This window comes from Aquila chrysaetos, chromosome 3, assembly GCF_900496995.4.
Source record: "Aquila chrysaetos chrysaetos chromosome 3, bAquChr1.4, whole genome shotgun sequence".
Taxonomy (NCBI): Eukaryota; Metazoa; Chordata; class Aves; order Accipitriformes; family Accipitridae; genus Aquila; species Aquila chrysaetos.
This window is the reverse complement of record NC_044006.1, coordinates 33629491-33655927: the sequence shown is the minus strand read 5'-3', so window position 1 is coordinate 33655927 and position 26437 is coordinate 33629491. Positions and strand designations below refer to the sequence as shown.

The window sequence follows — 26437 nt, the reverse complement described above, 5'->3', positions numbered from 1 at the left end:
TTTCTTTTCTCTTTTACCTGTCAGTATGAAAAACACAGAAACCTTCAATAGGAAGATGGACTTGAATCAAAACTTTGGATCCAAACAGCTTCAATTTATAGAAGTTTTTTAAAACATGACCTCAACTTTGCCATGGCATACAACACACAGGAATTCTGAAGCAAAGAGGACACTGTGACACAGCTGGGACTTCTCTTATTCCCCCCCCCTTCCAAAGCGTTCCCAAGGAAAACTCCAAAGAAATCACCTCAAATTCACACAGCTTTTCCACTTCAACAGAATTTTAGTCCTCTACACAAAGATTTTGCTGTCTAACAGTAATAAAACTGAGACGGTTGAACTACTCATTGTGTACAAATCTGTTCTTTTGTTGCATTTATTTGGCATTGTCCTGCCCGTGGCTGCATTACTGGCCATGACACAAATAATTATTTTATCCACTACTTGAGGAAGAAGAATACTGTCAGAATAACTCCCCTTGGTCCTATCCACATGCCTGAAACCTGCCCCCACAGGGACACCTCTAGCACAGTTGTATCTGAAATGCCTGCTATTCTGCAGATGTGCTGCAGAAACAGGTTGGCTAGGGAGCCAGTAAACAATACCCTAGATGGTACATGTTTTTCAAAACAGAGCATGGGGAGTTGTCATGCTGTTTATCATTAACAAGTATCATGCGTGTGACTCATTACCTCTTAGCACACATCCCTGCAAAATGATTGCTGTGGTAGAGTACCAGTTCCCACGACACGCAGCTCTGTGAGTTGCGCCGCACTGTGCACTGTTGAGATGCTTCCTCTCACTATAACAAGTTGAGGTTCTGGGTCTTTTCTGCCATGACCATTTAGATCCTACTGTGTGCATTTCTTTGTTACCTGGCTGTTAATGCCCACACTACTGTTTAGGCTGAAAGAGAGGCATGCTGAAAGGTAAGTAGGAGACTAGATATCATGTGAGCGTGTTGGGAGGAACTTGTTTCTGTAGGGAAATTGTCTTAAGTAAAAACAAGCTCAGTGCTTTTGTCCTGTTGATTAGAAGATACTTGTCTGTGCCATAAAACCAACATTCAGCAAAATCAGCAGGCTATTCACAAAACAGTGGCCCTCCATGTTTTTTGTTTTAATTAAATCTTGAAAAAGAAACCTACTTATGACCACCTTTCCCCTGACTGTCGTGTCCCCCGCCTTTTTTTTTTTAGGTCTTAAATTGTTAAAAGCTATTTTACAATGCTTAATACCCTTCCCTCTTATCACAAGTGCCTTTTTTTTTTTTTATATCACCATCTGACATAGGATATCTGATGTCGGTCAAGCTCACAACACTGTTAATCACATTCTTAACTACACTGCCAATAGCCTAAGAAGGCAGCCATTAGAAAATCCATCACCCATGACTTATCTTGCCAGGACCATTTGATGGCAGTGGAGCAATTTACTCTGTGCATCTTTCCACAGTTGACAGTGGAATTTTATTATCGTGTCATGGTTGCAGAATGTCAGAAGGGCTTGAGTCTCAGTGAGGACTGGAGTGCACAGAGAAGTGGTATTTGCTATGATTAAGCCTTGCAGAAAATGAGGGGTGGAGATCTGCAGTGAAAGTAGACATATGTCTGCTAAGAGTGGGTGTCAGAAGAGGAATCAGGCAGAAAAACTGCAAAGATGCTGAAGCATAAAATGCAGAGCTGGTTATAGTTGTATTCTAAAAGCAGTTTACTTCTATTTTCTTTTTAGTGTACTTCATAAAGCAATATCCCTGCATCAAAAATAATTGGAAAAAAAAACCAACCAGCAAAAAATTTTCTGAAGTGATCAGCAGGATGCTCTACTGTAGGTATTTTAAAAATAAGCCTTTCCAAATAGGTAGCATCACAATGTTCCTGGGATATCTAATACACTGAAAATATGATTCATCTCCAGAACAAGAAGAAATTAATGGAATAGCCAATAAGCCAAGTTTGATGCAACAGAAATACATGCTTGCCATTACCCTAAAACCTTTGCAGCTCTGCCTGGCCATGGGGAAAAAAAAAAAAAAGTAATCTTGCTGTTAAATTCAATAGTCACTGGACTAGTTCCAGAATTAATCCAGGTCTGTGTTCAGAAATGCTGAAATACTGTCTTTGCAACATCAAAGTAACACCTACTGTAACAAATCAGGAGAAAGGCTGCACAGCTGTTGAGTAGTTAGGAAGCCTGGCATAGTGCCCATGTCCATGCAAACCCAAGATAGCAATGCAGCTACTGTAAAGAATATACTTCATCAGATAATGACCAAGAATTAAATTTCTTCTTAAAAAGTAGAAAAAAAAAAAAAAAAAAGAAAAAAAAAAAGAAAAAAGACAGCCCAGTCACTCCTTGGAAGCGCTACCAGCTGAATCCTAACATTCAAAGAAAATATTGATCCCAGAAAGGTCATTAATCACTACACTCTGTCAAATGACCTTGCCCAGTGACCTTGATAAGGCTCAATTCTCCTACCGATAGTGGAATGAATTACTTACTCCGTAGAGACACAGAACAGTACAATGCTTTGGAAAAAAAACAAGGTGCAATTTAATGAGAAGATATTAAGGAACACTTAACCACCCAAACAATGAGTGGCTTTAAAGAAATAAAATAGAGAAAAAAGCCACAGCTCATTTGGGCTTTTCTGGTTTTGCTTCTTTCTTTTTATTCCTTTCTAATCTACTCTGGGTTTAGGTCATGGGTATTTTTACCTTTTCTTTAAGTGACTTCATTAAAGTGAGAGTATTCCTTTAATTGTCACTGGAGTAAAGATTCGATTCTTTTCAACTTGGTAGTCCATATCAAAAATAAAATGGCAATATGATATGGGTGACTTTTTCAATATTAATGATTTGACTTATGGTAGCATATAGCTAGCCCAGGAACTGCTGAAGATTTCATTGGGGTTTATCTTCTATAAATTCTGAACAAATATGATACTTCAGGTGAATTGTTTTTAATGGGCCATTATCTGATAGAAGAAATAATATTGAAATAAGAAGACAAAGCAACCTGTGTATGGAAGTTTCTTCCCAGAAACTGAGACATCACCATCACTTTAGAAACACCTTCTAGCAAGAATTTTGCAGAATTCACTTGTGAACCTCAGTTCTGCAAGACCAAAAACTTAGTAAAATTGAACAGGGCAGGCGAGGGGAAGATCGCAAGCAAAAGGTGCTTCAGTCTCTAACAGAACACACTGTAAGCATTAAGAACTTCAGCAAATTTGTGGAGAAAAAACAAGCAGTATCTCAGAACAATATGCCTTAATAAACCTCTACTACATCCTAACATTGACAGAGTGTCCTCATACGAATTTCCCCACATCAGCTTTCTGTGTTTCCTCAGTCATGAGGAATGAAGTGAAGAGAAGAATGGTTAATTCACTTCTTGCTAGACACAGCTCAAGAGCCTGGCACACAGGGCTCCTTTTACAGTAACACCAGAACACAGTTATTAGTTAGAAGAGGGTGTATTGGCAAACCTGTCCTAAGTCTGGTTCAGATAACACAAATGTTAAACAACGTAGATTAATAGTCGAATTTGGACTTCTATGTTTACCAACATCTATGCTTATTGCTAAAAGTAATAGTTACTATTAAATATTGTAGCAAATGTAATAACACTAATTATTATTGCTATTAGTTTATCCTATTATACACAAACAAAAGGAGAGGGAAACAAAAGTAACAATGTGGTCTGTTCCAGGATACAGAGTATCAGCAGTGTCAACATTTCAATCAATTAAACAGACTAGACATATTCAAAATTGTGAGGCAGTACCTAGCCAAAGCCAGTGCCCTGTTTACTCTCTCCTCAAGGCCTGTGGTTCCCAATGCTTTCCACATCAGCCAGAATTTGAAGGCATCCGGACGCCTGCTGCACTGAATGGACTTGTCACCAGTGTCATAGCTGACATCGTAGAACTTGTCCTGCTGGAACAAGTATGCAGCCTTGGCAGAGTAACACTTCTTCAGGAGGCCCTATTAGAAACACAATAGAGACTTAGATTGCTGATAAGCATTTTCAAACCTTTTTATCTTCACAAGCCAAAGCCTTTTTTTCCTGTCTGTACCAACTGCTTAGTAAAACAGAACTGGATGTGCAGGAAACTATCCAAAGCTTATGGTATAGTTTAAGAACACTGGATGAACCTGAACCCAGTGAAGTAAGTGCTGACAACAAGGAAACTTCTTTTTATTATTATTTTCTTCATTAATGTCACTGAAGAGTTGCAGGTTGAAGAGGAATTCCAACTCAGATCTCAAGAAACCATGGGAGTGGGTGGGTACCACAGAAACAGTCGCCCGAAGACATACATAGGTGGTGGGAAAGAGGGAAGAGAAGGAGAAGCCTATGTCCACTGCTCCAGTCCATAGATTGGAAGAACAGCCCCTAAGAAGCTTTCTACATGTTCACAAATGGCTCAATCTATTCCTTCTCTGTCAAACAAAGAACTTTATAAATGGCACAGTTAGTTGTAGGTAGGGAAGATTTTAGCCCCAAGAAATAAATGTTTAGCCCTTACCAGAAAACAGTCACTGAGGATTTACCATAGGCTATCTGACTGTTTGAGTGGAAACACCACAAGGAGACTAGTACAACTTCAATTTTTGTCTCTTTTTACAGTTCAGACAATTTTAACATTTGAAAATAAACCTCAGAAAAGGTACCTTAGCATACCCTAATTAAGGTTTGTTAATGAAATTATTTTTATTCAACAATATCCAGTCTCTAACTTCTGAGAGGCTGTCTTGGCAGAGATGAGCAGCAGAAAGCAGACAAAGATAAATGAGTAACATGGCAAGTTCCAGCAAATAACAAAGCTGGGAAACAGAAAGGAGGCTGTCGTAGGTTTAAAGGTGCAGGGGAAAAGAAGAGGCCTAGGACTGGCCATTGGCTGAAGAAAGAAATATCAAAGTGTACTCTGTAATTCTATGAAGTAGAGAGAAGGGCTGGCAGAAAGCAGGTTACAAGAGCAGAGATGAGGGTGGCCCTACAAGGAGCCCAGGAGACAGAAAAGGTTGTAGATTTGTCAGTGATATTAAAAGTAGATAAGAAAAATAAACCACAGTCTATAAGATAATACCAGAACAGAAATTCAGATGAGGTTAAAAACATGGCTACAACATCTAATTCAGATCTGCAAACATGTATTTAAGTGACAGTTGAACCAGAAGTCTTCCATGCAGAACAGACCAAGGAACAGAAGTGGACAGCATGACAGAAGTTGCTAAACAGTATCTCGAAGAGCACAATTCATTTTCCAATTCAACACCACTCTTCAGTTTGAACGAACTGAAAAAGCATTTCACATTTCATCCTTTTCTTTGCATCTGCTGCAAGTCTGATTTTAAAATGGCAGACAGTGTCTGACATCACTCTTAATCAAAGTGTCATATTCCTGTAACAGAGGTAGAATTCTTGATCTACATTACAATACACTACTGATAACTTTGGAACTGGCAATAAAATAGAGAATAAAAGGTCAAGACAAAAAAATCCAACAGAGAAATAATCCACTGGCATACCCAGAATAAGTCTCCCTCTCTCCTAGCCTTTTCAGTTCCCTCCATCAATACTAAAACCAAAACAAACAAAAAAACCAGCCTGCACACCTATTCATAGATCACAAAAGGAGAACACCACTAAAGGTTTCTCCACAACTTCTGTAGGGGTTTGCCAATCCCACTGTAATACCACTGGTTTGCAAAAAGGACAGCAAATTCAGTCTGAACTCTTTAGCCACAGGATCAGCACATTCAGCCTCATGAAAAGAGTTGTGACACCTTGGGGAAAAAAAGGGCAGCAGCTGCTCTCCCTCTGCAGTGATATTGTGCTGCAGCAGCACACGGTAGCCATAGCTGAAAAGCCAATGCTGGGTGCAGTTTTTTGCCACAAGATACTCACACCTGCTTTCCAACTTTCTCAGGAAAAGAAAGGCAAGAAGCTCACATTAGAAACCGAAGAAAAGTCAAGCACTGAAGCATGCACCCTTTACAGTTTCTCTACAGCTCTCTGTTGTCTGGCTAGAAGCTGCGCAACAGGAACAGGAGTCTGTTTGTCAAGCCATTGTGCCCTATTCATTTAGATCTCCATACCTTGATTTTCAGGGGAAATACAAGTTTACTAGACATGGTATTTAAAAAAAAAAAAAAAAAAAAAAGGCAGCAACATCTACAAATTTAAGTTGATTGCTTTGTCTCTTACTGACTTTAAAATTCTGCAATGTTTCTGCAGTGAGAGTATAGCAGGGTTGATCAACGTAGGACTATCTTCTGCCTTATCAGAATGTAATACAGCTGCACAATAGAGGACATCACAGGATATTAGTTCCCCTCATGCCTGTTGTCTGAGAAAATAACTTTTGTTTGTCACAAGAAACCTAAACTCAGTTGGTAATATTACAGAAAGACTGAGAAGTTCACCTAAGATCACAGTACAGCTGCAGAGTTTCATAGTTTAAAAACAAATGCTCTAGAGTGAAAACATAACAAGAACAAATAGTTCAATACCTCTGAGTGAACTCAAATTCCTAGGAACATATTTCATGTAAAAAAAAAAAAAGTGGGTACTGTCCCACTCTCCTGGTACATCTGAAGCTGACCAGACATGCTGGCTTGATGATCCTTTTTCATCTGCTTATCTTACTAATAATGCAACATGCTCAAGAAATCCTGCTGAAGATACTGCCTGCTGTCAATCTCCAGAGGCAAGTACAGTGACATCCTCCAGCACGTCACTAGAGCAGACAGGAGAAGAAACAAAAAAATCATGCTTTGTGAGAAAGAAACATGCCAGACCAATGCAAGAAGCAGGGTGGAGCAGAAAGAGAAGGGAAGAGAAAGGGAATGTTGCAGAAGAGACTTTAGGCAGGGAACACAACAGAAGAGGAAAAAAATCCAAGATAAATTTTATGCTCAAGAAAGCAGTTACTTCTTGATTGCTGCTGTCTCAAAAAAACATGCTGAAGACAAAGTCATCTCAGTTTTCCTAGTCAAATGATGGAAAAGTAGAAGAAAAAAAGAAAAAAGGAAAAAAGTATGCTTTCTAACTCAACATTCTCAGTCCCAAGAAGACCCCAACAGTTTTCCACACAGTAACTAAGCTGCTTCATCTGTTCAGAAGAATTGCAAAAATTTCATTAGAACTGCCCCATTTGACAAGTTTGAGATTCTTTCTTCAGCATCTTTTATCTTTCTACCCTTTGTACAGAGACTAATGGTAGTGCTCTGCCTTATACTGGGGCTGTTAAAGTTTGGAAAATGGAAATACTATTTTTATGGAGGCTCCAGTCCACTACGAAGTTTGAAATAGCCTTTGGTTTTGATGAAGTTGCAATGTGTTCTAATTAATGGCAAATAAATGAATAATTATTGATACTGAAATCAAGTTATAAGAGCTCCAGTTTCATAATTCAAGGTATTTTTCTCATTGAACACACTTATCTACAGCAAGCCTTCTGCTGTCTTTCCATTTCCATTGCTAGTCAAAAGTGAATTTCAATTTCATTAACAAAACAGCTTTTTCCCCCCAAACAAACATCTTCCTGATTTGCCTCATCTGAAGCAATAAGGATGCTTTTTGAAGGCATACTTTTGAAAGGCATACTTGAAAATTTGCAAAAGCAGTGCAGTGCAAAAGGCCATCCCTGTAATACACCTCAAGAGGTGAGAAAGAGCTCTCAGTTCTACTAAGCCCAAGCAGAAAGCAATGGGAATAGAGTATTTGCTGCAACTGCCCTGGAAAGGAATCAGCGAAGTAGATACCTTTGTGATACTGCTAATAATGAGGAAGAGATGACACTGTAGATGGCTACTATGATCACCTCAATCAATTCTATTCTGTGCTAAACTGGGATTTCATTAGCTACATTCTTTGAGACTAACTAATAAGTGAAAATTCTGCTCATTACCTAGAATTGATTGCTAATTACCTAACCTAGTGCTACACTCCAACGAGTCACAGAACTTCAGCATTGGTGATAAACGTTAGTTCTCTATTTATATGGTGATAATATTCACATTTATATAGATTATAGCAAGGACAAATTAGAGTAGCTCTGTTGCCTTAAGGGTGTATGTAGAACCCAAGACTGATTCATAGCATTTTAAGAACATACAAGAACAAAAGTTGACACTCATGTTTTAAGAATATCAGTCCATCTAGCTTTGTGTTTAAACAGTCACTGCAATACACGCCACAGGAATACAAGTGTTTTCTGAGTAAGTCTATCTTATTATAGAAGTGATGAAATTTACCCAGGGCATGGCAGTGAAAAAGGGATAGCTGTGCATTTCCTGAGTGCTTTAAGCACTGAGGAACTGCTGTCATTGATCTGAGCTTTTACAGAGGATTAACCAATCTCTCTTTCCGTTTGGTGAAAACACTTCTCCCTTCTAAGCAAGTCAAACATTTGTTTCTCTTTTTGCTCTCTATCTTCTTTGGAAATCATTCCAATTTTGTTTCACTAAGGCTGGAAGATAGCCTTTTATCAGCATTTCACTGCAGTTTATCCTTTTTTTTTTTTTCCAATCTGTATGGGAAAATATTTAAGTACAATGTTTCATTCTAATAACCTAGCTGCAATGTCTTAAGCCTATTAACAGTGCTAAACCACATAGCTTTATTGATGCTATGTGGCAAAAAAACCAACACAAATCAAACAAAATCAGTCACTATTACTTTTGCTAATGAGAAATTAGGGCGTTACAACTACATCAGAAATGTGATTATTCCTTCTAAAGATTATCTTTTCATACATAAAGTAAAATACAAAGCTTGGGCTTGTTGAACTATCTATACTTCAAAAAAAAAAAAAAGAAAAAGAGAGAGAAAGAAAAACTGAAGGGGATTATTTGTCCACTTATAATCACCTAACACTAATCCTGAGGTAGTCCACAGTTTCCAAATGGACGTCAAAGCAAATGGGAAGACAGGCTAACAAAACTTCCTTAATCAGTCCTTCAAAGGGAACTAGGGCTTGATTCATAAATAGGACTTAACATCCATGTTTAACATTTTTCTGCTTTGATTTCTTGCAGAATTCACCACTTCAGAAACTACCTGAGGTTCCTCAAACATTCCCTAGCAAAGCAATGTGTGCCAAACTCCTCCAGCTCCCACCTCAGCATCCAGCTCCCACTGATGCATCCTAACCACAGTATGAAGGAATTATGTTCACATATAAATATGTGCTTCATCTGCAGCCATAGGTATTTATGTAATTTAGGAGCAGTGGAACAAGCTCCTAAGTGAGAAACCAATACATGTACTCTTCCCTTCTCTTACTGGTGTGAAAATACCATTTTTAATGGGAAACTGGATTCAGCTGCCTGTTCTGTGAAAGGATCAAAGCAAAGCCTTTCTTCCAAAGTGTCTTAAATATGCATTTGATCTTTTTTTCTTAAGGATGTATATTCCAACACTTTCAAAAAGCTGATAAGGAACAACTCAAATTTGTATATGTGTCTGTCTGCATATAAAGACTGCACTGGCACATACACAAAACATCTAAGTGCCAATTTTCCAGGAATTAAACAGAGTAAAATGCCCTCTCCTCCCCATGCAGAGAAATCTTCTACTTTCCAGAAGACCTCTCACTGTACAACAGGATCTGATTGTATGATCAGTAATACTTGTGTTTTCACCCCTCAGTGGCCTAGGATTCAGCTCTACAGGTACTTCCAGCACAACACTGCCTAGCTGTGATTTAGAAGTGGAATACAATTGCTCTACCAGACATTACACTCCAAGGAAGGAGAACACAGAAAGGCTGCCAGAGACCTGCAGTTGGAACAGTGTTTGTAAAGTTACTCTAAATGCCAGGGCAGCTAAAATATTTCATTCCTCTCCATTTCTTTCCTCTTTCTTCCTGAGAAATTTCCACTATGCAGCCCAAGTAGTCTAATCATTACCTGAGGCTATATCTATGTACTGGGCCTAATTAGTTAAAAATATAGCACTGAATTCTTCCCAAGCCTGCAACTAAGACACCACATTAATCTTAGTCAATAACTTCATTCTGCTTGTTTTTCATCCTGGAATAAAGATAAAGTGATGGATGGGTAGTCCTGGAGTCTAATCCTCTTTAATCCCACAGACTCTAGTTGAAGGAAATGAGGAGGCACACTTCTCCTTGCTGTCCTGCCATGACTCACCCCTGACTTCCAGCAATGAGGTCCAAGAGAGCACTGATTAGCATCTATGCTCTTTGGTCCTCATCAGTTCTTACTACCAGAAGTTAGTAACCAATTACATGGATAGCTAACCACTAGCAGCTGAAAAGAAACTATCAGCTCTTTTGACAGAGATTTATAAAAGTGATTTACAAACCCTGGCCACAAAACAGTGATGCAAACCTCAGGGGCTCCATATCTTCAAGATGTTCAGTCATTCGTAACTATGAAGTATAAGCTAAAACTCACCCGTGATAGTGGACAATGGGCATAAGTTTTAGCAGGGCTGAGTTTGAAATGGGGCTTGAAATAATTGACCTCTTACTGGCTTCTTTATTAAGGTAGAAGACTTCCACAAAGATACAAGCAGGGACTTCTACCACATTGCAGACTCATCTCACTTTTGTGCCACTTGAGGTCAGAGCTCTGTTGTTTGCTTGCTAGACCTTTTAATTAGTCATGGCTTTTGGAAAGCCTAGTTCTTCCTCACCACCAGGGTGATTTAGTGGAGTGAGGAAAGAAGGCTCACCACCTTTACCTGCATGTGCTCCAGCTCCTATCCCTCTCCTTTCCCACCCTGGTGCACCCATGTAAGGGGATGCAAAGAGGAGCTCTGCCTACTTCAAACAGAGATGCAGTACTGCTGCAGTCCCAATGAATCACAGCTATTCTGAGGACTTTGATGAGCTCGGTGTTTAAGTGCTGCAGACCCAGGTGACAAAATACTCAATTCTGAATGCAAATCATGTACAGAAGTTAACTAGCAAGGGCACCAGCTGCAAAATTTGGCCACTGGTGAGTACAGCAACTTGGATCAGTTTGACCCTGCTCTCTTATTCACCCTTTATTAATTTTGTGGTGAAATTCAAAATAATATAATTCAGCCTTGGCAATGCAGTGTAGTAAAACTGACTTGCAGTTGTTTTCTAATTATTTCCACCTCCATATTACAGCAATGACAGCCTACTGCATTAAAAAAAAAAAAAAAAAAAAAAAAAAAAGGACAGAAGGACTTACAGAGTTGTCTTTCACCAGAAGAGCACAGCACTGGATTCCTGCCAACAGCATTTTATGGGGATTCCAGGCGACAGAATCAGCCCTGCAAAATTTATAAATGGAGAAAGGCAGGCGGAAATTGCACATACAATCATGGGTACTAGAGAATCAAAAATGGCCAAACGCAATCCAAGCAGACAAATCAGATTTCCCATTTCACCCCCCTAGTTTCAGAAATCTCTCCAGTTAATAGTAATATGTATTTTTTGAAAATGCAGGTCTCATGGAAGCCAACAGGCCCTACGACTTCCATCTCAGTCCCTGGTAAGTGTGCCCATGAACTAAACTGACTTACCTGTGGATGCCATTAAGAAGTCTGCAATGCTTCCTTGATATCAAAGCCGACCCACCCCAAGAAGCCTGTTGGAAAATTTATAGAGCCAAGACAATATTATTTGTAAAAAGTTCTTTTGATAATGCTTTAACTAATAATTTCTGAAGATGTTTTATCTCATTTAAAACTTAAGTTTACTACATTGTCAGTGGGCTAAATTTTGCCTTTAGTATCATCCACTGAAATAAAGATGGCAGCCTGGGATTGTGCCTAAAATAGAGGAGCTGATGGTTTGTGCCACTATGTCAGCCACAAACTACACTGTCCCTTCTGTGTAAGCAAGGACATGAACTGAAGTGTCCTTGCATAACCAGATCCATTCCTAATACTGAATCAGAGGTGCTTCCTTTCCCCCAGCCTAAACCTAAGCAGTGAGAGCAGAAAGCCCCATTTTGCATACCTTCTTCCTGCTAGCCTTTTCCTTTGAGACATTCACAAGGGAAACAGTAGAGAATGATAATATCTGCCAATTGCGAAGTCCATGCTCAGATTTTCCACCAAGTTTGGATATGAAAAGTGAAGTCCATGAGCAGGCAAGAGCAGCATTTCTGTTACCAGCAATCCAACTGACATTAACACGGAGTAAGACTCACCACATCTCCCTCAGGTCATTGAAGAACCAAGTGTGTGGTCTAAGAGTCAGTTAGGCCTTCTGTGTAGTGAGGAGCTCTCCACTGAAATTTGTTATTGAGTGTTATCTTATCTATTCTGGACACCTGTCTTTGGGTGACACCTTTTGCAGATGTCTCTCTCCATGGACTATAGAAGGAACCCAGACAACAAGCTTTTATTACAAGTTTAAGTTCTAGGCAACTGGAGTCAGGGAAGGTGATTGTCATCCATGAATTCTGCAAGGATCAGATTTCACCCACCAGGTGCTGTGAATCTCCAGTTCTCAAACAACAATATTCATCCGCAGGGGAGGGGTGGGGAGAACACACAAACAGTAGACACGTCATACAGTGCATTTGAGAAATTATTATTAAATATGAAAAAAAGGATTTTCAATGTTCATGCAGGCAGAATCTACTGAAGCAAAATTCCCTGTGAAGTAAGCAAGGCTCCTCAGAGACACACAGGAGGCATCAGTCCACAAAACATCAGGACTCAGCTTATTTTTAAAAAAGATTAATACATTCTGGGCTAATGAAGGAAAAAAAAAAAATTACTGATGTGAAGATTCCTGACCTAAGCATGGAGAATACATGCTTCTTTGGCTTTTGTTCTTCTTTTCCTTGAAAGAAACAGATGTGATAGCTGATCTAAGAATTTAGCATCAGTATTTGCTTCATAGGCTATACATTAGGAATAAGATCTGCTATCTCTAGGAGACAGGAATTGTAAAGGCTCACAAGGGAAATGAAAGGTTAGTAACTTGTCTTAACACATGTTGTTCTCATTAACGCAGTATATTAATGCACCACATCACCTTTTATGTTGTCATGCTCACAGCATCCTTGCTGAGTAAAGGGCTGCTGCTCAATCTACAGGTAAGACCTAAGGTAGGAAATGATTTGCCTCAATCTTCACAGTAATCCTGTGGCAGAACCATGACTTGAAACTGGGTTTCTCCAGCTAGCCCAAATTTGCCATGTTATGGGAAGACAATCAAACTGAACTTCCTATTCATAGACAAATTTTACTCTTCTCATTCTATGATTCAATAAAGTCAAAACAGTTACTAAGTTATTCCCCAATTTTCATAATTCATAAGCAACCCATTGAAATATAATAAATCTTTACAAAATTTGCACCCAAATGTGTCTATATTTGAAAAAGATGACATTTTCACACTGTCTCTGAAAAACAGGACTAGAAAGGGTGTCAAGAGGTCATCTCAACAGTGTGCTACCCCCAAAGCCAGGATCAGCCATACCTATCTCATTTCTGTCAAACACTTGTCTTTTCTAGAGATTATTAATCAATGAACACACCCGGCTTGTGCTTAGCATTGAAGTGAGAAATAAGGTACAGAGAGGCATCAGCAATTGCTGCCTCCACAGCACTATTGGCACTACTTTCTGCCTTTGTTTCAAAAATTACTGCTGGAGATCTGGAAGACAGGGATGATAGTATTGGAGGTCCAGGCATCTCCACCACCTTTCAATCTCTCTTTGAGCCACAGTACTACAAGATGAATTTGTGCTTCATGCTCCTTTACCCATTTCAAAGACCAAGTGCTTAGGGATCCAGGGCTGGCAAAAAAAAACCAAAAAAACCAAAAAAAACCAAAAACAAATAAGAAGGCACCTACGAAAACTGAGAATCACTGGCTTTGTCTGGTTTTAAAGACCTCTAATGATGGAGGCTGCACAACTTAACCACTTAAATTGTGTTTAATGGTAACAACCCTACTGATTTAAAGTCTCAGTCCTAAACAGTGTTACCTCTTGTCATACCTGCAGTGGCCAGGGGACAGATTATTCCTTCTGTTTTTGCAATAGCTTTTGAAGCATCTGTAGACTATTACGTATTGTCTCTTTGTCTTTTCTAGTTTAAACAACATCAGTGCTTTCAATCTTTCCTCATTGGTCATAACTTCTATAGTTCCGTTTATCCTCACTGCTCTACCATTTTCTAATCTTTTTCCTGTAGGTCCTGAACCTTCTTGAAATGCAGCTTTTTATTTGGACAAAATCTAGATAAAGCAGATGGAGCACCAAGCAGAAAGAGAGAATTATTTTATGTATCTTCTTTATTCAATTCTGAAAGACATTTAACCCTACTTGAAAATGCTTACAATTGCTGATTTGTGATGTACTGCAAACCCCAGATCTTTTTCCGAAGATCTGCTGTCTAGCTAACAGTCCCCAGCCTGTGTTTGTGCAAGTTATTATTACAGCTTAAACTTAGAGCTCTATCTTTATTGAACTACGGCCTAGTTTTTCCAATTTTTTCTCCAAACTGTCAAGATCTTTTTGATTTCTAATCCTGTCCTCCCACTGCCTCTTGAAGCAGTTTTACATCATTTTCATATTTTGTCAGCATATTCTTTTTCATCCAAGTTATTAAGGAAAATACTAGATAACCTCTAACCTAGGGTGGATCTTTGTGGAATCCTGCTCAAAATTTTCTCCCCTTTCAGCAGTGAACCACTGGAAACTGCTCTCTGGGTATGATTTTGCCAGGTTTTCACTCACTACCACAGCTGCAGCTTGGCAAGTTTCTCTGGCTTTCTGATGAGATATTGCAAAGACACAATGAAGTTAACTGCTTCTCCTCCATCCAAGAGACTACAGAATGCAGGCAGATTGATCAAACTAGGTTGACATTTTGTTTACGACAAGTCCATCTAAAAGCAATGCAGGGTAGCTCAAAACAAAGATTGTGCTGTAACGTGCACAAAATAAGCCTGGTTATAGTCTCTGTACTTCGGCTGTTGAATGGCTTGACTGCTGAGACAGTTTGGGCTTATTGGTATTATGTTCTTAAAACAACTTTTTCCTTAACTCACTTTTCCTCTTTAGGTTTGTCTCCATGTGAGAGCTTATCTACTACTCCTGACTTCATTGAAATTTATCTTCCTGAAGCCCACTGATTTTCTGCTGATGTTCTCCCTTTTGCCCTTCCTAAGAATCATAAGCTTTAACATCTCATATTTAATGAAAAGAGTCTCCCTAAGGCAAACATATCAATCTTCAGGACCAGAAAATATTCTGAAATGAGATACATGAGTGTAAATCTGGAAATAACACCACTGACATTCATACAAGATATTCTTATAAACAGCTCGAGACCATTTTCAGTAGATAATCCTGATTCCCAGCAATGATACACGAAAAGTCCTAAATTAGACAGAACTTTCCCTGTTTTTTAATCTTTGTTTTAATTGCACTGTACATTTTTTTCCTCCAAAGTTACAGCAGGCCCAAATACCAGTACTGACTTGCTATAACTCAGACTGCATAATGTGTAAATCATTCAACAAGAAGCCAGGCCTTTCAGAGAAATGGAGATCCTCAGATTTCAAAAATATGATATTCCTGCCTATAAAGCTAGAAAGGAGGCAGGCTTGCTTAAAAACAAACAAACAAAAAAATCCAACTCTTCACTATGTTTCTCGTACACTCTTTCTGAATGACAAACGCCTGGTCCCACTGTACCTTTTCACATATTCTAGTAAACCTATTTCTAATGGTGCTGTGAGTGAAAAAAGGTCACATTATGAATTACAGTCTGCTCATTTTACTGTAGCACATTTGTATATACATGTATGCCTAATGTCTCTTACGTGGAAAGCTTTCAGTCTTTTCCCCGTACCCTGGTCTCATATAAATACAGCTAGAAACTTTAAACAAAAAAATAAAGAAACAGCCATCCACTCAACTCTTCATAGAGGGTGAAAGGAGAGATGGAAGAAATACTGATAGAACTCCTGAGAACCACTGAGAGGTTCATAACATGAATCACATCTTAACAGAACAAGTGGTCTTCCAGACTATAAACCCAATTTATTACTGGACATTTGTCCTTCTACTAGGAATCAATTAACATCTGACAACAACAGTCACTCTTCAAACAGAAAATTAACTTTAAGATATTCACTGACATTTTTACCTTAGTTTAACATGAGGCAAAAGTGGAAGAAGTTAATTCTTTACAAAACACTATCAACTGCCTATGAAGTATATAGTTCAGAATATGGCCCAGGCTCATCCCACCTAATTTTAGTTATTCAGCTACAGGGAGTATGTCAGGAAACCACTCACTGTCCTCCTACAGACACTGGAGATGGCTCCAGCCATGTCTATTCAATTCACCTAAGATCCAACACAGATTCTGAATACATCCCTCTTTCCACCGACTATACGCAGACACACAAGAGACTAGCACCTAAAGTGAATGCTGCACTTCTGCTGAAAATCTGCTGGGTCATTCTCACCAGCACACACCTATGAGGAAGCTTTGCAGACACTTTAAATACTAGGGCTAAATTCTGCATCTTTGCCTCCAAGTCAATAAAAAAAGCCTCTTTTGACTCACACATACAGCAACTTTATTTATTAGTGTCTGTGAGACATTTATTTGAAACACACATTGCTGCCTACATGATTTTTCCTCAGATACTCAACATTTAACAAACACTTCACAAATTTAGAGCAGGTCTAAGATTCTCCACTAATGTTGCTCCAGATTCCCTCATTGCTCCATGGCTTTTAATCTAACCATTCTGGATTTGTGGTATTGCAATTATAAAGAAAATGCAATTTTAGAAAATATGGAGACCTAGTTTTAGAAAATATATTTACAGCTAACTCTTTCAGGTAATAAAAAGGCTCAATGATTATTCCAAAAAGGTTCGTGAATGGATTTTAATATCCAAACCTAAAATTATAAAGAAATGAGAAAAGAAAAATTTCTTAACACTTCAGGAAAACATAAGGAGATCTATAGGAAACTCAAGCCTGTGAATATGAAACCGAATAATTTATGACAGGTTGAGCCAGAAATTTACCTGTATGAACCATACACCACAATTCTAATGTGTCCATTCTCCAACAGAATGTGGAAAGCATCCCAAGTTGTATTTGTATATAATCATCCTTGAAGCATTTTTAGGAGGTGGCAAGAAGAAGAAATCGATTCTAAAATAATTTTGAAATATAACCTGACAATGACAAAATAGCTTTGACTGCTTGTCACAACCAAATTATTTGCTGTTTTTCAGCAAATGTAACAGAGACAAATCAGAACGTATTTCTGTTCTCTATGCAAAAAAAAAAAAAAAACCCAAACCAAAACGTTATTAGAGCCCAACTTACTTCTACAAAGAAACATCAACAGTCAAAGAAAAATAGCAATTATAAAAAAGCAATGCTAAACAGAACTACACAGTATACAAACTCACATCAACATGAAGCCAGAGGCCATGCTTTTCACAGATATCGGCAATTTTATCCAGAGGATCAAATGCTCCCAGCACTGTTGTGCCTGCTGTAGCACAGACAAGAAATGGTGCTGACCCCTGCAACAGAATTCAAAACAAAAAATTGTCATTTGCACTGCTCATTTCCTCCAGTATATTGGCAGAGCTAAAGTATAAAAAGGTTTAGGAATGTAGGACAAAGACACGACACTCTACATTTTAGTTTCCCAGCAGAAGGTACCGCATTTAAAAGAGCTGACTTTTTAAAAAAAAAAACAAACAAACAAACAAAAAAAAAAAACAAAAAAAAAAAAACATTTTCCATTTCTAGTTAACACCATCCCAGGGCAGACTTCACTAGCTTCAGACTGTTTTGACAGATGCTAGTTTTGTCAAGATCAAAACATACTGGATATCTGACATCTCTCTTTATACACTGATTTTCATTTCTCAGTCTTCCACATTTTAATACCATATTTGCTGCCGTTCTGCCAAATAAAATAAAGCTACTAGCTCAGCCAGCAGGCTACCCATGCAAGAAAAGGGCGCATCCCTCTAGAGGTTCCACCTGTGTTGTCTCTACAATGCCCCTATTCTTCTTCCCCTGGTGAAGGGGAACCTTCAGTTACGGAACACAATTTGCCTTTGGCAGCACTTGCACTACTGCAACTGGGATAGTCATCGCTGTCTGACCCCATGCCTGATCTACAGCAAAGCGCTATTCTCTTGCTCCTACCCCTGTCTAGAAAACAGGAAGGACTGTAGATGGTAACTGAATGTTAGGAGAGAGACCACTGGAAATCTCAGATCATTTTAAGGTTAGACAGGCAGGATAAGGAAAACTTTTGTCTGGTTGCAGCCTCAGACAGCCATCATAAGCCATCCATTTTGGTATCAGTGGCTTTGCTCATCGCTTTCCCACTCAACTAATAGCAGGGGCACAATTACAATAGCAGACTAGGTCATGTACAGTGGCAGATGTGCTTGTGTCTACTTAGGAGCAGAAACTGAAACAATGAAAAGAATTGGTGGAGTCTGTAACAATTCCATGAAATTGAGGATATCAGCCCTAGCAATGACTGCAGTCTCACTTGCTGTTAAATACGTGCTGAAGGAACTCTTCTGAACGTTTCAGCATCTGGACCACAGCATGACAATGCAGTTACTGAAGAGGATTAAGTTGTTATTAAATTGTACAGTCTGGGATCCCTGGAGTTCATCTGCAGTGAATTAAATCTCTCAGATGATATAAGTTTCTCTGCTGATGTAACTGAATGTAGCTTCACTGAAATCAGACATCAGCTGAAAAATCAAACTCAACACATGAGCCTTTTATGTATCTCCACTTCAGCTGAAACCTGATCTTTCTTTAAAAAAAAAAGTGTTGCCACTTTTAAACATCTGCTACAGAGACAGACAGGCTTGATTCACATTTACACTCTGATCGTTTTATACTTCTTTAACAGTGTAAAGGACTGTTGGAATGGTACGTAATTATGATTTATTTGTATTTAAAGTTTCTTTACAAATTGCTAAAGCAGTGAAAAGTAACCTTGAAATTTAAATTAATCCCATACATTCACAAAGAATTACCAGCCTATAATTCACTTCTTGGTCATTCATTCCTAGTACAACCTACCACAAAAGTCAATCAAACTTACAAACCAGCCTGAAGCTCCAGTACAAAACACGTGCAAGTGAGGCAAAGATGTATCTGCTGCATCTAGTTTCTGTTAGCGTTCTCACCAATTTTCTCCCTCAGCTACATCAAAGTCAAAGGTCCCCCAGCAGCCAGTAGGTAACATGACTGAATAGGAGGACAAGTCTAGGACTTCTACGAATTCCAAAGATTGTTACCATGACATTTTTCCTGCAAAGAATGGAATTAAATTTTTATTCTTCTTGACAATGTAGTTAAATAAATCTTCCTGACTAAATTCTCTAAAAAGAGGCCTAAGTCATGCTACTCAGTCAGTGATCATTTTGTGCTCCTATCACTAGCGAATACATCCTTTGTGGTCTAGAGCCTAGAATATTTACTGTAATTCATTGAAGTTACCTTCTGTAAAAGTTGTAAAGTAGCACTTTATCAAGGACAGACACACTGAAGCTCTGATGAAATGAAAACCTTCCAATTCACCTGTAACTTCCATTAAAATGCAAGTGAAATAGTGTTCTCCTGTAAGCAGAGCATTTTAATATAGAACATTTGTTTTTAAATTGCAGAGCACCATACTGAGGTTGACCTTTTTTTTAAAATCATAAATGCCAGAGGGTTTCTTTCAAATAACCATTAAATTTATTATTACATCAACAAACAAGAACTGTTTTTGCAAGAGCAAAGAGCTCATTCTCCTGTCAGCCTGCTTCTTCTTGCTCCATTTTGTTTCAGTCCTTTTTTTTTCCCCAGCTTGCTCAAATGGGTAAAGTATAGGTTGTCTTCCACAGATAATGCAAAGTAGAGAAAGAGGCAAGCAAGAGAGTTTGGTCATTAGGGCCACCATGTATCAATAGTTATGCCATCTAGCATGAAACTCAAAGAAGAGATGGTTGTTTGGCAGAAGATCTATCTAAATCAGATCTTAGTGAAAACTGTTGTGGCCATGCCAGTGCCTGACAGGACAATGCTGCCTTGGCTTTTCTATCAGCCACAAAAGTGGGTTTCCCAAGATAGGATTCCGAGGTAGGCATCGTCCACACCAGGGACACACCAGGGACATTGCACTAGTTGCTTGGTATTCACAGATCATGGACTAAGGGCTGAGCTCTGAATCCTACTCCTCTGATGCACAAAGTGGAAGTGAGAAATAAGGTGAGCTAACCAAGCCAAAAAGAAGATGCTCTGTGCCTCAGAATTCGCATTCAGTCCTACAAGCTCTCCAAAATAAAGTATGTTGACTATGGCAAGCGCTGTCTTACAGATTGTGGGAACGTGTTAACATTGCCCAAATACACACATCAGTACATTTCCAAATGCTGGCCTTTGACTTTCTACTTGGCAAAGTCCCTGGGGGAAAAGAGGCACAGGACACAATCTCTACACTCTCGCTACAATACTAGAAAGGACCAAATTTCGCATTTGTAACTTGTATGATTGTTTTAGAGACTAAGCCACATGTTACAGTTCTTGCTCACTGCAGAGGACAGAGCAGTACTGCTGTAATTAACTGAAAAACCTACAGTTTTCATTTACTGTTTAAGGAAGTCAAATAGTGCATCCATTTAAAAAAGGATCAAAGGCAAAATAAATCCTAGAAGAAATGTGCTAAATACTTCAGAGTAGTGTTATACTCGGGACTTTCCTTAGTAGTAAACACCCTGTTGAATTTTAATCCCTTGCAAGAGTGTAGCACCTAGAAGTCTTGGCTTGTTCCACAAGTTTATGGCAAACGGATTGCACGTGTAAGACACTGTTACATTAACTGCCCTATTTTTAAGATTTCACTCACTCTTAGTTTTCCTTCCTTTCACTCAGACACAAGCACATAGTCTGCATACACTCCTCTCTCCTTCACAATCTCTCTCCCCCTCTCACCTCTTTCCTGGCCCGTTGGACTTGTTTCTCCAGTTCCTCAGGTATCATCTTACCTCTAAGGGACACAGATTTAAAACTTTTCAGTTACATTCAAATAGGCTGGTTATGTACAGCACTACTGCATTTTAAAAAGGCTCAGAGACCACAGCCGTGGCTTTTCCTTGCTTACCTTTCATCTGTTTTGATGAAGTAAACATTCTCTGTACCAATACCCAGGAAGGAGGCTGCCTTCTTCATGGAATAATGACACTGTAAATGAAAGAGGCATGAAAAAAAAAAGTAAGCAAGCAATTAAAACGAAATAAAGAAATTCCTTAGCATAGGGAACAATGACACTGAAATTAAATTAATAGCAGCTAACAGTCATGACTACAGCGTATCCTAACAAAAACTGACAAAGCTACACAGCACCAAGACCATCTTGTATTTAACAATGACACACACTGAAGATGGGGAAAATAAGACAAAAAAAGATGTGCACCATGTTTAAAATGTGAGCTTAAAAAAAAAAAAAAGCTCTATTCCATACACTTTTTTTTAAAGCTGGTTCTGCATTAGAATGAAAAGTAGAAATTTTGAAGTGTCATCAGGGAAGAATTATTAATTGTTTCAAAATGTTTTAACAGAACTGAGTCAAAAGTATCAATGAGTGTAAGAGTTAGGAAATGCATGAGAAGAAAGGTCCAAAGGCTATTGACTCAGCTGCCTAGAAGCAACCGATAGGTCTGAAAGTCCAAAAGCACCACTCCTTGGAAACTGGACCCTTAATCAGGATATATCTTATGATATAGCTAAAGCCTTTACCACTTTATGCGTGTAATTCTTCTATGTGCTTTCTCTAAACATCAGCTGTTGGCCGCTGCAAGAGACGGGATACTATGCTAAACTGACCCTTGGCCTGATCCAGCAACTCTGTGCATAGGATCAAGGAGCTCTAGCCCCAAAACTTACCAGAGCCTTTAGATGTGGTACAATTGGGACTTCCAAGGCTTTCAAAGTCCTATCACTGCAAAAGGATCTAAAAATCGTGGTGTTATGAAGGTTGTTCACATGAACGTGAATCTTAGAAGCCATTATGAAAGCAAGCAGACTTTAGATAGGACTCAGCACATCTTCAAAAGTTAATATGAATTTTGCAAAAGGTTCCAGTCTGGACCAGTCTGCATTTTTCAGAAAATGAAGTTACTATTTCAGCGAAGAATTTTAGCTAGGTGTCATCACAGAGACGTTTTTGAATGACTACAGATATATGCAGCCCACTTCTCAGTTTTCACTGAATAAAGGGCATTAGTGTATGAAGCCTGTGAAGCAAGTGTAAAAGAGGCCCCTTCACCTGCTCAAAGGATGTTAGAAATGGGTATTTATTCAATCAGAATGTGATAAAATGGCTCTGCTGAGATACTTAAGCCCACGGTCCACTCTGTACTTTTTAAAAGCTTTTTTCTGTTAAACAAATATTGAAGGTATATCTTACTGTATTTCCAACATTCACCTCTATAAGGACCTGCTCTACTGTGGATACTGTTACTCCAGCATAAGAACATTTTGTCTTATTCCAGAACAACAGTATGCTGATCCCTGGTTAATCCATCTTCAAGATTAGCCTGGGAATTCAAGATACAGTAACCTTCTTAATCTGAAGATATTTTTAGATGTCAAAACCACTCTGAATAACCTGCAGCATGCCAAATGTCTACACCACTCAGCAATGGAGTCAGTTTTGACAGTATGCAGCATCTCACAGGACTACACAGTTCTTCTGAGAATCAAGATCATCCAAGCCTTGGATAATCACTGCTCTTCTCAAAAAATATAATTGGCTCTTTTTCACATTATTACTGAAGAGTTAAAATAACGCATACTCCAGCAACTGCAAAGATGTCTAGAATTGTTACTTTTCATACGGGAGGTGAAGCCAGGTGGTTAATTAATTCCACTTTCTTCCAGAGAGTTCACACAAATGCAGTTACTGCAGAACATAATTATGAAAAATGTACAACATTTTAATGTGTGGGTATGAATATATTAAGGGTATTAAGGCCTGTCACGCTTATTTTGATGAGATGGATCATCTCAAAGGGCTCTTTTTCTTTTTGACAAAAAGGTTTCCCCCCACCATGATCTACTTTTTAAATAAAGGCATTCAAAGATACTACCTGATACTATCAGGTAGTTTTAAGAAAGCTTAATTCTGTAACATCACACATTCACAAAGCCTTTAGGGCTCATTCATTTAGACTGTTAAAAGAACAGAAACATACATAGGTGGATAATTAGTCCTACATTACATCAAATTACATCAATAATGGTAATAATGATTGTAGAGTGGCTGTGTGTTGTTCAGTAGAAGTTTGAAGATGTTTTCAACTGGTTAGTGAAGCACTCAAAATACAAGTTGCCTCCATCACTGATTTCTATCCATTAGGTTCAAATGAAAGGTATGAATCACCAGGAATAATCAGATTGCTCCAAACTGAGAAAGCAGTAGACTTGCAAATTCACTATACTAGTAAACAGGCAATCACTAAATCATGTATTTTATTATAAAAAATGGTATGGGAGACTGGGAGAAAGATAAGAGGCTTGAGCACCTGAGAGAATATACAAAAAAGCAGAGGGAAAGAGAAGGACAAAGGGAATACTAAAACAAAACAGGCTGCAAGACACATTATTTCTCGCCTCCACAAGTACTTCTGTGCCTCTTGGAAAATTTTGTCAGGTCTTCAGTAGGACAGAAAAGGGACAAGACTTATAGTACCCCATAGACTTGGAATATGCTTTCCTTGATGAAGAAAGTAGTCTTTCAGTTATATTGATTGAAAACATATAAAAATTTCTTTTTTTCCCCCACTATCATTACTAGAAGCCATTATGCTAAATTACACCACATCAAGAAAAAAATATACCAGAGCACATTTAGCAGCTCCAGTCACAAGTGTCAACTAATTCACTTGTTCATTGTTCCATTTCCAAAAAAAAAAAAAAAAAAGAGAAAGAAATATTCAGATAAAAGGTATTACTTGTATCTAGATTATATATGTAATTTGAAATAATAATTTTAAATACTGTGAGTTCAGATTACTCTTGCCACATCTTTTGCAATTTTGTTTGTTTAGACCCATTATTAAATCTGTAGCCATTTGTAGCAAGAAATGAATGCCTTTGAGCACAAGATCAAATTGGAACAGTGCATTTAAGATGTGCTGTTAACTATAGCTAGACATAGTTTTCATTTCCTAATAATGTTTGCAAAGACAAGGTACTTTCGCCCTGTGCTCATTAAAACAGAAGATAAATTTGTATTTTCTTGCTTTTGAAAAGTTTCCTAGAAACATGGTTGCATAAAGCAATTACATTATTATGAGATTGTTTTATTGCTCATTTTTGTCTGTTGTAATTTCAACAGGGGACAACATGGTGAGTTAATGTTGTGTTCTCTCACTTTATTACTTTCATGATCAAGTTGCACTGGGGAGGAATTTAGTTTCATTGCATCTAAAAAACTGCTCATATCAGCATGCACATTTCAACTGTTTACACATCCTCTTCTACCCTCAGTTGCCTCAAATTTAGCAGATTTCTACCTTTCAGGTCAATGCAATACATTCTTGGGTCCAAATAAAGTTCAGATGGGACTCAAATAGCAAAAAGTGATAAAAAAGGTGGGCTGACATCTATAACTACAACTGTATTCAGCTCCTATGGAACCACAAATCATGCCTCAAGAAAGTGGGATATAACCATTTCTATACTACTGCTACTGTCTCAAGAGGAATCACTCTGTGATGGTCCAGCAAGAAAACTACAAAGTAGTAGCATAAAGAGTTTTCATTATCACCATAATTTTAAGTAGCTAAGCATTTTACTTGGAGGAACAAGGAGCCTTTTCATTCCTGAAGGCCAAACAGAGCATGTGAGGACCTTGGGTGGGCCATGCATTAAACATACACCTTCGTGTTATCCAAGAACATACAAATAGCCCCAGATCACATAAAACCGAGTCAGTGACAAGTCCATGCTTTCCCCTGCTCTACAGCAAGGCAACTATTTCAGTCTGCCAAGTGCCAGACTGAAACTTTGAGACTTGGCAGCTCAAGGCAAAAATCATTTCATCTGAACACAGTGTTGAAGCCAAGCCCTAAAACGACAAGTGCCTTGAGCAGCCATATGTTTTGACTCCTTATCAATACTCTCAGTTGATTATAGCCTCGTGGCTTCTCCACACCAGCACTGTTTGCCTGATCACATTGAAGATAAACACAGGTTGTTAACTTTCCAAGATAATTTTTTTTTTTTTTTAATCATTTGCTTCTCCAGGTACCTCTTCAGTGAAACCCCCCCCCCCTTAAAAAAAAAAGAAAGAAAAAAGAGCAACCAGCACAAAATGCTAAGTAAAAGAAGGCTCAAAATAAAAACAAATAATAAAACTTCAGATTGTGTGACACAAGCACTTGTGTAGTTATCTTCAGGGTGGGCTATTTATTACATATATTCTCAATATGACATATCTGAACTAAACAAAATTCCAAAAGGTAACATAACTTGGACTCAAGTACAGGTGGTTCTAAAGTAAGTATATATGAATATGCACATCTCCTCCCTCATGACCATGAATAAACACTAGAGATCTTAGACAACAGCCAACTACTAAAAGTGGCAGTTTTACAGTAAGTGATTATTGAGTACTAAAGACAACATGGTTTTGTGAATCAAGCAAAGTATTGGACATCAAGAGCATTGCCTTACAAACAATTTACCAATTTATTTTTCCTGGTCAGTTCTATGTTTTATGGTTTTGGTCTTTCTGGTGAAGCAAAGACATCAAAATAAATTTACTCTGAGGCTCAAATAAAATTTCTTTTGTCATGAAATTAAATGCTTGTTTGGTTTGGAGTATGAGAGTATGCATTTTAGTTAAATCTCACAGTGAAATAAAATGTTACTTAGTGATAGAAATTCTACATGCTTCACCTCAAAAGCATTAACAGAACATGTTTCAACCTCATTTTTTCTTCCTTAGCTATTTTTAAGATGTAATGTGATGGATTAAGTATGAACTGGCATGTCATTTCATATACACACTTTTCAGAAAGAAAAAAACTAAATATATTTTGCCCAGGAAAAAAAAAATCCCTTTATTTATGACATTTGGATTCAGTTCCAAAATATATGTGCTGTCTTGAACAACTTATGTGATGCCTTCATCCCTTCGGCCTCTTCAAAATAAGCCTCTTGTCTATTTACACTGCAAACTGTTTGGAGCATAAACTTAAGAACTAAAATTATTCTAGTAACTATATACATCCTAGTACAACAAGGTTCTCACTTCCACTGGGGCCTTTATATAGTGGAGTCAGAATTAATAATAACTCTGTACTAATCAAATGATTAACTCTTAAAATTGGAGGGACAGGTGAAAGAAAAAAGCCTCCAAAAATCAGCTTCAGAGGAAATGTATGAATA

General features: G+C 38.2%; 1 protein-coding gene across 3 annotated transcripts in view; it reads right to left on the bottom strand.

Moving 5' to 3' along the window:
- GADL1 (glutamate decarboxylase like 1) overlaps positions 1–26437 on the bottom strand; it is an 85862-nt gene that overhangs the window by 41710 nt on the left and 17715 nt on the right. For all 3 annotated transcript variants that reach the window (XM_030008442.1, XM_030008441.1, XM_030008443.1), the window contains exons 7-12: positions 21144–21223; positions 20975–21029; positions 17422–17538; positions 11535–11599; positions 11201–11282; positions 3789–3988 (exon numbers count right to left, since the gene is read on the bottom strand). In XM_030008442.1, coding sequence (XP_029864302.1) covers positions 3789–3988; positions 11201–11282; positions 11535–11599; positions 17422–17538; positions 20975–21029; positions 21144–21223 — 599 coding nt within the window. The remainder of the gene's footprint in view (positions 1–3788; positions 3989–11200; positions 11283–11534; positions 11600–17421; positions 17539–20974; positions 21030–21143; positions 21224–26437) is intronic.